The sequence below is a fragment of the Aulonocara stuartgranti genome (assembly GCF_965226115.1).
Source record: "Aulonocara stuartgranti genome assembly, chromosome: 14".
In the NCBI taxonomy this organism is placed as follows: Eukaryota; Metazoa; Chordata; class Actinopteri; order Cichliformes; family Cichlidae; genus Aulonocara; species Aulonocara stuartgranti.
In genome coordinates, this window is record NC_138950.1 from 31364669 (window position 1) to 31379208 (window position 14540).

Consider the following 14540-nt stretch of genomic DNA (forward strand, 5'->3'; position numbering starts at 1 on the left):
GTACTCGGAAACTCAGCAATTGTCAGTATATCCAGTTTATGTGTATTACAGTACATGGTGAAATTAGACTTTAACAGAGGTGTTAACGGTGAGCATACTGTCATTTATTTTAGTTTACGCATATAGACTCAAAATAAAAATAAAATGTCTGAAATATATGAATAAAATCTGTTCATATGATACGACAACGTTAATATGAAAGGTATGGTTTGCAAAATGGTTTTGAGACTTGCTATGATGTATCTCTTGGAGACTGGTACTGGCAAAAACACAGGAGGCCAAGCTATAGGTGATAGAGTTGAGGATACTCAGTGACCATAATGGATCAGATCCGAAATGAGTATGTCAGAGGGACGACTCAGGTTGAGCATTTTGGAAAAATAGTTACAGAACCAAAGCTATGAAGGTTTTGATATGTGCAGAGGAATGACAGTGGATTTATTAGAGTTTTCTTTTTTTTTTTCTGCCTGTCCCATTTGGTTCTTTAGCCATCAGAATTGTTGTCTGAAGACCAACAAGGATACCCAATGGATTTACTTTGCCAAATGGATCATCGTGGCATTGCCGTATTGGTCCATTTGGTCGATCTTTGTTTTTATTATTTATTATATTTTATTTTCAGATGTTACAGACGGGACAGACATGAGTGAGGGATAGGAAAGGGAGAAAGAAAGAGGAAGGAAAGGAAAAACAGAAGGGGAGAGGGACAGTGAGAAAGGGGGGGAGAAAAAAAAATAAAAATCTCCTGGATCACCTGTTGAGAGAAGAATAGAAAACAAGCAAAAAAGACAAAAAAAACAAAACAAAGCAACATACTAAACACAACACCATCGCATTAATCTAGCTAAGTGTAAACAGCAGTAAATACTAAATATTCAATGTTGTTGTGCAGCACGCAGGACAGATGTGCTTCGAAGTAGCAGCCAAGAAAGGTGTAATTTGGGTCTACGAGCAGTGAACACCCGTGTGCATACCTGTGTGGATCAGCGCGCTTGTATTCCAAAGGTTTCTCCATGTAACGATCTGCTAGGGAGTGTGGGGGGGCCACAGCCCCGTCCTCCAGGGTGTGAAGCAGGTATGGAGGAGATCAAAACTCCAGACATCCAGAGGCCCCCAGAACACAAGAGACCAAGGAAGACCAACAGATTTATTAGAGTTTTCAGGCAGAGGAAAAAGAGGAAGGCCACAGAGATGATTGACGGGTGTAGACAAAGAGGACACAGCGAGAGGATTGATACAAAAAGGAAGAATGGAGGGATAGAGTGAGAAAGAGGCAGATGAACCACTGTGGTGACCACTAAAGGGACCAGCCAAAAGAAGGAGAAGAAGACGAAGAAGCAGATTCTGTACTATGTATGTGCAATATTTTGCAGTGCACCTGAAAGCACCAATAGTTCTACAGCTTCAACCTGCCCTTACTTTATTTTCCAAGGGTTTGGGGTGTAGGTGTGTGTTGGAGGGAACAAACCTTTAAAGGGGCTCCAAGCTGAAACTTCCTAGCTCTACATTTTATTAGTAATTCTTACACCGGGATGACTACCACATCCATCCTCCTCTCGCTCATTCCTCTTGTGTATTGTAGGAGTAAACTAGGACTGAAATAGCTATGTTATCCAGTTATGTGATATTACCTTTGAAGAGAAATATCTTTATGTAATATGGAATTTTCTACCATATCTGTGGTGAAGTTTAAAAATCTATTCTAAATCCCCCAGTTCCCTTTTTTAACATGTCCCTTTTTAGGTCGAAGGTCACAAGGCAGCAGTTGGATCTGTTGTTGGCTCTCACACACTGGATGTGAAACCCTTTCTCTGTTTTGGAAATCACATGGAAATAACAAAACTACTCTCCCCCTGCTAATGAATGACGTTCGTTAACATTAATGTCACAAAACAAAGACAATCCCCCCAAAAAAGAAATCAGGTGGCAAGAAAGAAACTCCCGACCTTTTAGCACGTCATTGTGACAACTGATTCAAAGAGCTGCTCATTGTCAAACATGTGCTAAAACTGCTTTAATGGGAGCCAGTTTATTTTTACAGCAGGGCAAGGCATGTGGCTTGCAGGCGTTATTGTAGGGGGAGTTAAGTGTGAGGATCCTGTGGCTGTGTCAAATGGCACTTTTTGTCCTCTGAGCTTCTCACTCCATCAAAGAGACGTTGCCAAATGAAGCTTTTTTACAGATCCAGAGCCAGGATGTGATATCAGATGCTTGACACCTATCCCATTCAGCCCTTTGTTGACTGCTGTTTACAATAAAGTAGCTCCCGCAGTATTTATTTATTTTTTACACTGTTACCAAGTAACATTTGCACAGAGGATTATAGGATTGTAAGCTTCAGAAATATCCTAGCGTAATAACCTAGAGTCTTAACCACAAGAGGGCAGAGGAGGGAGAGCACACAGCAATGTCCAGACCCCTTTCTGATAAACAGCAGCTGTATTAATACACTGAAAGGACTAAATTATTCTAAATCTTTGGCTCAACACAGTGCCAATTATCTCTCAAGTTTCCAAATACTCCCTATTCTTCTTCGCTCTTTTGAGTTTATGGCTTCAGTCATCCTGCTCTTAAGCCACCCATCGCATTAGTAAGAAAAACACGGTCACCTCTCTAATGACATGTGTTCAGCAATACATATTACGCAACAAACTCCCAGAGTATTGAGAAAAAATGCCCGGGTTCAGGGGAAATGGCTTTTCTTCCCCAGCGTTTGTTTGCTTTGTCTTTGGTGTGGGTGGTTTGGTTCTAGCGTCAGGGTGAATAACCTCCATATCTTGGGCAATGGCAGCTAGAGGACCACAAACTGGCCTTGAAACTTCGATGATCACCTCAACACCCACGCACATGTGCACTTCTTATGTGAGGCTGCGATGCCATGTAGGTATTGAAAAATAAAAAATAAAAAAGCAATGACAGTCGAGTGCATGTACACCAGGTAAGCGGAGCCAGTAAAAGTCGAGACGTCCAGATCATCACCAAACTCTTTGCTTTCACTTTTCCATGAATTTAAAGAGCCACGTGTTCCTTTTCTGCTGAAAGGTCCTAATTGTGTACTAATTATCTATGAGCAGCAAATAACTGCAGCGCCTCATAAACAGGGGAGATAATGTTCCCTATCAGAACGGCTGGCATGGGAGATGCCCTGGTGTGTCCTCGTTATTCTCTGATTACATGAGCATTTGTCAAGCGAAAGAGTCTGTGTGTGTAGAGACTTACAGTTGAATCAGAGTTCTCAACTGTATATCACCATGGCTGCACTTCTCAGGTTATTCGAGTTCACGGCAGATTTTCTGCTGTACAGCATCGCCCTGTCAAGCTGTACAGCCCACAGGGCGATGCAACCTACAGTGACACTCTCCATGCAGGGCTCTGGGCCAAATATCTGTATTAAAACCAAAGGGGCCTCAGCAGCTGTGACATTGCAAAACTACCTACGGACAATTAAGCAGACGTGCGTATGGCCGACCTGAAGCGGCGTGTATGTGTTTGACAAAGCCAGTGAGTGCGCCGCACTGTTGCTTACAGCTGAGATAACCTCCCCTGCTGATCAGAGAGCAGTGCTCCATCATGGAGGCAGCTGGAACAGTGACGTGACCTTTGAACCTCAGCCAGTGCCTGATCAGACGGTGGGTTTGAATGATGAAATATTTATCAACGTCCTCTGAAGAAATGAGGCATACATTAAAACTGACTTGAAAACTAACTTCTTCTTTTTTTTGCCCCAAATATCTACGTCTCATAGGGAAATCAGAATAACTCACCTACTATATCCCCTCAAACGCTTGTCAAAATGATGATGACGACAAAGACAGGAGCATAATATCAGAACTTTCTGTTTGCATAAGAGTTCACTTATATATGCCTCGTTCGTGGAAATCTCAGCAGAGGATTGAAAATCAGCTTGTTTTGGAACTCATATGCAGATAATGAATGTTCAAATTATGTTTATTAAGCATGTATATTGTCTGACAGTGCTTTTAATAAGCTATAATGAGCTCATTTGAGCTTGGTTTTAACATTATTCTTACTCCATCAGAAGAGTTCAGTGTTGCTACACAATCTGCAACCTCAGCAGCTGAGTCACCAGCGAGGAGTCCTGAGGTCCTATTGATATCAGTTATGACAGCAGTAATGTAGACGGACTGCTCGGTGTAGATGCTGAATCAACGTCGTGCGACGCAAGCAGTCTCAAAGGTTATTCTTCCAGATAAGAGTCATTCCTCTGATGAGATTCCTGCTCAGCAGCTCTGAGCAGCTGATATCCAGAACATTCTAATCTTATGGTTCAGGGCAAAAGCCCACAAGATCACTGCAAAGTGACAAGACAGTCCAAGTACTATATTTATCCAGTTTTTATGGTAGAATTATTTTAATTGCGAGAGACAGAATATCAGCCAAAAATCTAGAAAGAACACTTTACGTAAAAAGTTATACATGTATATGCCTCTGAAATTAAATAAGTAATTGATCTCCACGTAAAGCATGGCTCAGTAAGTGGCAGAAAAACCCTTGCACACGTCTCAAGACAGATTTTGGTCCATTTCTCTTTACAGAAACTCTCTAAATCCTTTATGTTTCTTAGCTGCTGCTTAGTAATTCAAAACTTCAGCTCCCACCATAGATTTTCTATAGGACTGAAGTCTAGAGACTGGCTAAGCCACTCCGTGACTTTAATATGCTTCTTCTTTAGTCACTCCTTTGTTGTCTTGGTGGTACGTTTCGGTCATCCATTACCCATCTTCAGTGTTCTGGCTGATTAAAGTCATCTAAGATTTTAATGGTCAATGACCCCCCAGTGAGGTAAAGTCATCCTACACTCTTAGCAGAAAAACACATAATGTTTCCACTGCCGTGCTTGACTGTGGGAATGATGCAGAGAATGGTGTTCTCTGCATCATACTCAGCATTTCTCTCCCTCCAAACACAGAAGTGATGCCACACAACTTGATCTTGGTTTCATCTGACCACAGCACTTTCTCCAAGGCCTTCTCTGAATCATTTAGATGTTCACTGGCAAACTTAAGACAGACATCTACATGTGTTTTCTTGAGTGGGGTAAACAATGTGGGTGCTGTAAGATTTCAGTTCATCACAGCGTAGTGTATTAAAAATGGTATTCTTGGTGACTGTGGTTCCAACAGCCAGATCACTAACAAACATTACAATAAAACTTACTAAAAAAAAAAGTTTGTTCACTTCATTGTAAATGAGCAAACTTAAAATTTAGCAGGCGTTAAAATAATTAAGGGCATAGAGATAAGACAGGAAAGCCAGGAGGAGGGGAAGAAAAAGAGTAAAAGGGCAGGTTTGAACCCAAACATTTTCATTAGTCTGACAGCATATGGTCACCAAATCAACCCAGTGACCTAACGTGGCAACCAGTTCTGCCTTTTAATGTGGCTGGTGTATCAAGTGGGAGCCTGCACCAAACGATTATTTTCACTGAGGACTTTTTTTGTCAGAAAGTCATTGAAAGTCCATCTCACAGCTTCAGAGCTCAAGGCAGCATCGCCAGATTGCATATATTCCAAATATGTAGGATATATGCAATGACAATAAAGGGCTATTCTATTCTATTCTATTCTATTCTATTCTATAGCCTGAGTAAAGCAGTAATTTGTGACATTGCAGTGGCATAAAATACTTGGCTTTATAAATGGAAAACAACTTACCGATGTAATCTGGCACTGGTGCAGTGTTTTTATAATTAATGCATTCCAGGCTTCCATCAAGATGTTTACCAGTGATTTGTGTTTCACCTTGACTGCTGGCATTTGTTAATTGGTGTCAGACAAATGGCAGGTGGTGATTAAAAAAGAAGAAGCTGTGAACGTGGTAGACGTGGGTGACTCCTCACCGAGTCACCAGGCTCAGCTTGACTCCTTGCATACTTCAAGACACGGGGGTAGAAAAAAGACACCAAGGTGTCAAAGAATGAACAGCAAAGACAAATGAAAGTGGGGAGAAAAAACATTTAGACTTTTAAATGAATAGAACTGCTGCTAATTGTGAAAATACACCAAAACTAATCTGGAATTTTGTTCAGGCAGAAAACTCAAACACAATGTCACAAACTACACTGAGCTTCACATCAGGCCATGTGCAAACACTTTTTTCTACTACTGTACATATCAAGTCAACATTTGATTACTTGAATCCTCTATATTTCTACCTCTACGTGTGTGCAGAGCTGTGGAGGAAAAGTCGATGTTTCCAGTTTTTAAAAATCATTTTAAATCCTTAATATTTTTTAAGACTTTATGAAACAAGGAATGATTCTGACATGAAAGTCTAGAGTCAAAGCCTTCTACTGTCTTCATTTTGCAGACTTTATAATACTCTTCCATTAGGTAAATTCTTTGGGTAGTATCCTGCAACATGTTGCTTGCTCTTATGTTGCAATCACACAGAGATTGCATTCAAAGAAACGTTCACTGATTACATAGGCTTCTGGAACTTTTATTGTGCAACACTGCACCTAACAACCCAGCAATACACAAGTTTTAAATCTGCAGATATGGCCCAGAGTATAATTCAGTTAAATTGTATTCCTTTTTTATATATAGTGCCACATCACAGCAATAGTGACCTATTGGTGTGTCGTATGCCTCATGAGCAAACACTTGGTGACAGTGGGAGGGAAAAACTCCCTTTTAACAGGAAGAAACCTCAAGCAGGACGAGGCTCAGGAAGGTGCAGCCATCTGCTGGTTGGGGATTAGGGGAGGAAAATAGGACAAAACACACACTGAGCCAGAGATTAAAATTGAAATGAATCACTATGAATGAATGCAGTAGTCATGTATAAACACATAAAGAGCGAAGAAAAGGGGAGTGAAGAAGAAACGCTCAGTACATCCATGAAAGCCCCGAGCAGCCTAGGCTTATCATAATGTAACTAAGGGAGGATTCAGAGTCACCTGATCCAGCCCTAAGTATATGCTTCATCAAAGATGAATGTTTTAAGCCTAATCTTAAAAGTAGAGATGGTGTCTGTCTCCTGAACGCAAACTGGGAGCTGGTTCCACAGAAGAGGGGCCTGAAAGCTGAAGACTCTGCCTCCCATTCTACTTTTAAATATGCTAGGACCAAGTAAACCTGCAGTCTGAGAGCAGAGAGCTCTATTAGGATGATATTGTACTATGAGGTTTTTAAGATGTAAAGGCCATAAAAAGGGCATTATTGATGTTCACTAGTGCTTGAATGAAATTCTTCAAATTGACTCTACATGTCTCTCTATGACTTTCCTCAGGTACAGAAACCATCTCAATATTCAGATTTCAGCACATGAGCGATGAGGGGCTACTAAAATACAACTGAAATATAAAAATTATGCTCCCATCTCTTTTGACAGCAACTTCTTTTCAAATAAAAACGAAAGATATGAAAGTACTCCCAGTAGACACATTCATGCACAGACTTAGAGACAAATCTTTGCACTATGTTCATTCCTATTCCCAAAATCACATGAAGCTACAGTGACAAAGTCCACCGGGGATAGGACAACAAACAACAGCATAGCAAACATCACTCTTTGACCTTATTAGTCATCATCGCAAACACACCAGTGAGAGAATTTGTTATCTAAAATGAGTCTACATTTTTTTAGGTTGCATGTTATGTGGCATTGCTTGTGCGTGAACGCGTGTGTATAGTTGCCGCCTGTGATTTAATGACTTTAGATTTAATATGACTGCATTTCTGAGCTGATTGCATCAAGTCACTGTCTTCTGTTTACTCGTGTCTGTTTACCCTGGCAGCTTTTTTAGAAAGGAGTTGGACTGTGAAGGATGTGGCTTTCCCCATTACAGAACCTGGTGTGAACTGAATGTGAAAAATGTAGAAAAATACAAGAGACTGCTGGGAAATGTGTTTACCCAGGTAATATTTTCAACCCTTGTCCTCATTTTCACCCCCCTCCCACCTTCCCACCAGCCCAATCAAGCTCTCCTCTCGTGTCACCCTTTACACCCATAATAATATTCGCACTTCCTTTCTAATTTCACAATCTTCCTGGCTCAGTCTTCACACTGAACTGGCATTTTTACTTTGTTCTTGTCAGCCTTTCATGTTTTTCTGCAACAATTTGGTCACAAGACAAATGAGAAAAAGTCCTCGTGAAGCAGAAAAAGGTGCTGACAGATGTCCCAGAAGAAGCAGACGGAGTTTTTTTTTTTTTTTAAAAGAGAGAAAGAAAAAACTGGTAAACGGGGAGGACTGATTCACCGATACGCATATGATACTGATAATGTATATTTGTGTGTTAATGGTGTGCGTCGATGCGTGTGTGCAGACTGATCTCCTCCCACTAGATGACCATTGAACTGTCACCCCAGTCCTCCTGCTGATGGAGATAACAGGGGGCTGAGGTCCACCTCCACGGAGACACACAGACCTCACACCTCCACCCTCCCCCTTCTCCACATGGACTCGTCCCCCACCAAGGGACTATAAAAAGTCTGCCCCCGCTGAAGTTGTTCAGTCTCGTCCAGAACTCCACCAGGTAAGAGAAGCAACTTTGCGGTACTCGCAGAACAGAATTGGAAGCCGGAGAGGACTAAGTGTAGGGGAACTTTTTGTTAGAACTAAGTTGATAAACAAAGGGAAAAAAAGAAATTGCTGGAAGTAAAATTCTTAATTCTGACTTTTTGTATTTTTTATTTTATTAGATATAACTTTGGGATTGTTCTCTTTAGCCTGAGGTAATTTTGCAGCAATGCTTCTCCACCAAGAGCGTCTCCTGCTAATTCTATGACCGTGTTTTACAGCAAAAGCTGAAACAGGATTATGTAGCAGCTTGGGTCTGATCTCCTTAATCATCCTCTGTAATCTACTCAGATTACAAGTTCCTTTAATAGCTTGCTATACATTTAGTGCAAACTCATTCAGGCTAATTCAGCAATGTGCTGGGCTGTTAAGACATTCTTACTTCTAAGACTACTGAGTCTGCTTTAGGCACAGGATTCAAGCTCTGTTGGATTAATGAATTCCCACTATTCAGTTGGATGTTCCTTTCCTAATCATTAACTGCTTTTCTGCTCTAGACCATCACCATGAAATTTGTGGCTCTAGCTCTCACTCTTCTCCTGGCTGTCGGTGAGTACTGAACGCACCCTTTCCAACCTGAGGGAAATCATTTAAAATGCAGGTGGAACTTTAGCAGGTCCACTTTACCCTTTAAAAGTTTTTCCCTCTTCGCTTGCCAAAGGCTCTCAGGCTGCCTCCCTGCAGGCTGATGCACCTTCCCAGCTGGACCAAATCCGGTCCGCTGTGGATGTCTACCTGACTCAGGCGAAGGACGGTGCCATCAAAGCCCTGGACCAGCTTGATGACACTCCATACCAAGAGCTCAAGTAAAGATTCTCATTCTTGTCCATCAGCCGCACTTTTTTGTAATTGGTCCATGCATTGCCAGGGGTTCGTTTAACTTCCTGCCTTAGTCAGTTTTTACACTTTGCAGTCGACATTTGGTGTGTACACTTAGCTTAACTAAAATGGCTTTGCTTTCCTATCTCTGTTCTCTCTCAGGACCACCCTGGCTCAGCGCCTGGAGGGCCTGCACACTCAGATCAAGACTCTGCAGGCTTACGTTTCTCCTGTGACCGACAGCGTCTTTACCACAGTCTCTGAAGCCACTGCTGACTTCCGTAACAGCATTGTGACTGATATTGAGGCCCTGAGAGTCGAGCTGGAACCCAAACGTGCTCAACTGAGGGAAGTCATTGAGAGACACATGGCGGAATACCGCAGCCAGCTCGAGCCCATCGTCAGAGAGTACCATGCCAAGCACAATGCTGAAATGGAAGAACTGAAGACAAAGCTGGAGCCCGTTATGACTGAGCTGCGTGAGAAGATTCGCACCAATGTGGAAGAGACCAAGGCTGCGTTGACACCCATTGTAGAGAGTATTCGTGCCAGGGTTGATACACACGTGGAACAAGCAAGGAAAATGTTGGCTCCCTATGTTGAAGAATACAAGGAGCAGCTGAGGCAGGCCTACGACCGTACACAAAACGTCAAAGCTGAAGACCTTACTGCCCTGAGGGAGAAGATTAATCCTCTGACCGAAGACATCAAGGCAAAGCTCCAGCAAATCTTTGCAATCGTTTCCGAAACCTTCCAGAGCTAAATCCTCCCTACCCTGTTCCTATAACTAACCTCCCTTTCCTATCATGTCTAGATCCATTCCAAATTTCTCTCGATTCCTTCTTTCTTCACAAACAGACCACTTCCCTAAAATTTAGCCTTGCTGATGAATTAAACGGCAGGACTCTCTCTTCCCCAGCTTACTTCATGCATACATGATCAAGCACAAGCTCCCAAACACACAGACGTGTAGATACTCAGCACATAATTGCTCTATTCTTCACATTCTGTGCCCAACTTTTTGTGTAGCAATCATATGTGAATTATTGCACGTGCTCAAACTCCTGTGTAATGACGCTTGTCTGACGAAAAGTGTGCCTTGATGAATTACAGCTCAATAAACATCTGACTGTTTATACTACTCTGAAATGATTTTTCTCTCCTGTATGATATGTAAAACTTTTCCTCATCCTAGAATTCCCCAACAGTAGCATTGAACATCTACGCCTTTTTTAGGGTTATCAATGCTCATATTCAGATTCATTAGAGTGTTTAAGACCTCAGTGAACCCCTAAGGTTATGTCACACAGACACACACAGCATTTTAAGAGGTCATCATTGATCAGAAAGGTCTGCTAGAGAAGAATATTAATACAATCAGTTGTACTTGGGAATGGTGTACGATAGCACATGAGACATTTCTGTTTGTGAACACCAAAAGCCGTGATTAATGACTTGATCACACAGTGACCGGTCTATTGACAACTTATGTCTTGTGCTTTATTGGAGAAAAGCATTCTTTCTGCTGTGTGCTGCTACCCTCCAGGCTGGATCCCTTCAACACTGTCCCATTGAGCTACACACACACACACACACACACACACACACACACACACACACACACACACACGCATAGAGTTCTTATATGAACAGTAGTTGTCTGGTCATCATGCAACCCAAGATGATTTGCACAACAACACTGTGAGATGAACTTTCTCCAAAATCTAAAAAAAACAACAACAACATTCATCAGTGGATCCTTGACAAGAGATGATGTTTAAACATGCCAGAGTCTTGCTTCTAACCAGCCTCAGAAATGTATACCTTGGTCAGTGTTAAGGAGTAACCGGTTCGTTAATTAGTAAGGTGTTGAAAATCTGCTCCCAGAAAATACTCTGAATAATAAAAAGCAGCTCGATGATGTCCTCATCTGTCTGCACCCTGTAACACTGGACCGATTAGGGTGTTATTAATGTGCTAAAGGTTGGTTAGGACGAGCTTCACTTATTGCTCCAGGCCATAAGAAACAATAGGTAATAGAGCAGAGAGTTCTACATGTGTGTGTGCACGCGCACATTTTTGCATTAACTGTTCTCAGGGCGGCAAGTGAGTGCATCTGTGATTAGTGTGTGTCAATGGCACCGTGAATATTGTAATGGATGAGTCCACCATGGAAGTCCCCAGTGAGAGCCTCATGGTGTATAAAACCAGCTTGTTTCTCACTGCAACCAGACACTCCACAGACCTGGATGTACATCTACTGCAGCACCTGAAAACTGGAATACAAATTGTTCTTTTCAGTCCCATGTTGCTTTGCAAAACTGTGGGTGAATGTGTTGACTAGATCTGGATGAAAAGACTGGAAAAAACAAAATAGCACCTCCATCTATGTTATCAGTAAGAGGTGTTGAAATTATGAATGGTAAGTGTTTCGCACTCCAAGTTATCGCATCAAAGCTCATGGGCAGAATCTGTTCCAACAAATATGAACAGAATTGTATTCTCTCTTCTCCTCAGGTCTTCAGCTGTCTCAGAGCTGCGATCTGTCTCTACCCTGCTGCGCAGACGAAGGGTCACTGTCGAGCACAAAGTGCCCCCAGATCAGCGGGGTCAGAGTTCAGCTGGAGATGCAGGCACTTTGGCAGCAGTTTGACCAGCTGGGCACAGAGATGATTGTTACCAAAGCGGGAAGGTGATGAGAATCCTCACATTTATGCATACTCCTACTAAACATCATATCTTGTATGTTTCCTATTTGTCTTCCTGCACTACCTCTCACTAGAATCTGTTTGTTAACTTGCAGGCGGATGTTTCCGACATTCCAGGTACGGATCTCTGGGATGGATCCCTCTGCCGAATATGTTCTTCTCATGGATTTTATCCCTGTCGACAGCAAAAGATACAGGTCAGAAACACAACCTGCATAACTGTGTTTAGTGTATTTGTGATGTTTAACAGTTGTGTTATTTGCACGAATACAATTCTGCAAGCATCAATGCTCTGTAAGTCCTGCTTTGAACATTTTACACTTTTGTGTGTGTGTGTGTGTGTGTGTGTGTGTGTGTGTGTGTGTGTGTGTGTGTGTGTGTGTGTGTGTGTGTGTGTGTGTCAGATATGCATTCCACAGCTCATCCTGGTTAGTGGCGGGAAGAGCAGATGTCGCAGCCCCAAGCAGGATGCATTTCCACCCAGACTCACCTGCCCGTGGAGCCCAGTGGATGAAGCAGACTGTGTCCTTTGACAGCCTAAAGCTCACCAACAACCTGCTGGATGACAACGGACATGTTAGTGAATGTCTTAAATGAGGGGCTATGATGCTAAACGGGCTTTTTCGCACAGAACATTAACTGAGGAGCTGTAGTAAGGATTATTTTGAATTGTGAATCATGCAAAGCTTCGCTAAAAGATTCCAATGGAGCAGACTTTGAAGGCCAGAAAAAGAGATCATAGCAGTGTGCAACAATAAGTACTAAGCTATTTGTGTTTTCTCATGTCCCCCCACTTCCAGATGATACTGAACTCCATGCATCGCTATCAACCGCGCTTCCATGTGGTGTATGTAGATCCAACGCCGAACAGCCACTTGAATGCATACAAGAACTTCTGCTCTTTCTCGTTCCCTGAGACACGCTTCATGGCTGTAACTGCTTATCAAAACCACAGGGTACGGAACTGAGTGAACCAAGATGCAAGCTAAAAAAAAATTATGACATTACAATGTTTTTATCTGTTTGATTTTTGATTTTTTTTTTGTGTGCATTAAGCGATTCTTTGCTTTTCATGCCATTTATTTTAACCTCTCCTCTTAGATCACTCAGTTAAAAATTGCAAGCAACCCATTTGCTAAGGGCTTCAGGACTACAGACCCCCAGGCTTGGTGAGTGTCACACTTTCCCTGCACTTCACCTAATTTAATAAACATATCTGTCCCTAGACCATAGACCAGAAGAAATCACGACATGATGACACTGTTTCTTTATCACTTTTATCACCCGTTAAATAGTGATAAGGCGAAAGTCTTGATGATAGCTAATCTCTGACCTTTGTATACAAAGAACTGACGTTCATAGATGACAGGTTATACATGTCCGGGATGAACACCTTTGCCTGCCATGTATTTAATTTGTGTGTGAGGTTAAGGTGAACACTTACCTCTCCTCTTTCTCACTATGGTTTCTTGTGTGTGTTTGTATGTAGGGCGGGTAATCCCAGTCCTCTAGCAGTGTGGTGTCCAGCAGAGGGCAGAGCAGAATCTCAAATCGACAAATCTGGAGAACAAATAAACTGTGACTCAAAGACCTCAACCAGTCAGTATCTTTTGCATTTTTTTTAAAAACAGTGTTATATGTGGTTAAAGTCTTTTTAGCTCATGGAATAAAGAAATTTTAATTAGTAGATACCTGTTTGAATTCAACCTACTTAATGAAACTGTACGGAGAAGGATTATTTAAGGAAAAGACTGTAAAAACGCAGCCTGTTTGGGGCTTTATTTGCCCACCAGTCCTGCAGTGTTTTAAAACTGGATAAGAACAACCACATTATTTAAATAAGCTTTTGGCAAATGATTTATATTTATTAGACAGCAGATTTGGTCTAAATGTTCTTCAGTACCTTTCTAAAGATTTTTCTTCTCCATCTTCAGGGCAGGAGGGCCTGGACCCGCTGATGATGGAGCAGTGTGAACTGTTTCATCACAGTAAAGACTCCATGGGAGGCACGGAGAGGAAAGGTGGGAGCAGTTTTTTAGCACCTGCCTCCTGCCTCCATCTCCCCTCCTTCTGGGACCGTGCAGGGTCATCATGAGACCACCAATCTGTCAAGGTTCAAAAGAAGTGTTTTAAATGAAAAAGGACCCTCCTGTTATATAATATTATGTGATAACTTCACACTGTGTTCATTGTCATTTTTAGTAACTATTTTACAAAATAATGCCTAATGGATACTTATAATCATTAATTGTAATTATTATTAAGTGTAACATAAAATCCAATGTCTACATGAATTATGACAAACACTGTGAATAATACCATTCAAGCACTTCAAGGACATAGTAGGGTCTAGTGTTAACGCCGCAGTTATACAGTTATAGTGTTATGTTATCTATGCAGTTATAGTTCGTCTCCATAGCAATATTTATAAAATCGTGTGCAACGTTTGTAATGCATCTGTTTG

At 41.7% G+C, this 14540-nt stretch overlaps 2 protein-coding genes across 2 annotated transcripts; both read left to right on the plus strand.

The window, feature by feature from the left end:
• The first annotated feature begins 8457 nt into the window (after positions 1-8457).
• LOC309688277 (apolipoprotein A-I-like) lies at positions 8458-10506 on the plus strand. The gene is made up of 4 exons (XM_082503876.1): positions 8458-8505; positions 9047-9098; positions 9211-9355; positions 9531-10506. The coding sequence occupies exons 2-4, from the start codon at positions 9056-9058 to the stop codon at positions 10129-10131; spliced, it is 789 nt and encodes a 262-aa protein (XP_082360002.1). The 5' UTR covers positions 8458-8505; positions 9047-9055; the 3' UTR covers positions 10132-10506.
• A 1277-nt stretch (positions 10507-11783) lies between these two features.
• Positions 11784-14171, plus strand: LOC309687643 (T-box transcription factor TBX1-B-like; the record flags this gene model as incomplete). The annotated part of the gene is made up of 8 exons (XM_082502736.1): positions 11784-11790; positions 11886-12060; positions 12172-12273; positions 12481-12652; positions 12877-13032; positions 13178-13245; positions 13566-13675; positions 14011-14171. 8 exons carry the CDS (start codon positions 11784-11786, stop codon positions 14169-14171), a joined length of 951 nt encoding a protein of 316 aa, XP_082358862.1.
• Between the last annotated feature and the right edge of the window lie 369 nt (positions 14172-14540).

Bases quoted from the DNA above. Each gene is read 5' to 3' on its own strand.
- LOC309688277 (XM_082503876.1), top strand. From the start codon at position 9,056: ATGAAATTTGTGGCTCTAGCTCTCACTCTTCTCCTGGCTGTCG. The intron at 9,099-9,210 runs GTGAGTACTGAA...CGCTTGCCAAAG, and splicing joins CACTCTTCTCCTGGCTGTCG to GCTCTCAGGCTGCCTCCCTG. The intron at 9,356-9,530 runs GTAAAGATTCTC...GTTCTCTCTCAG, and splicing joins ACTCCATACCAAGAGCTCAA to GACCACCCTGGCTCAGCGCC.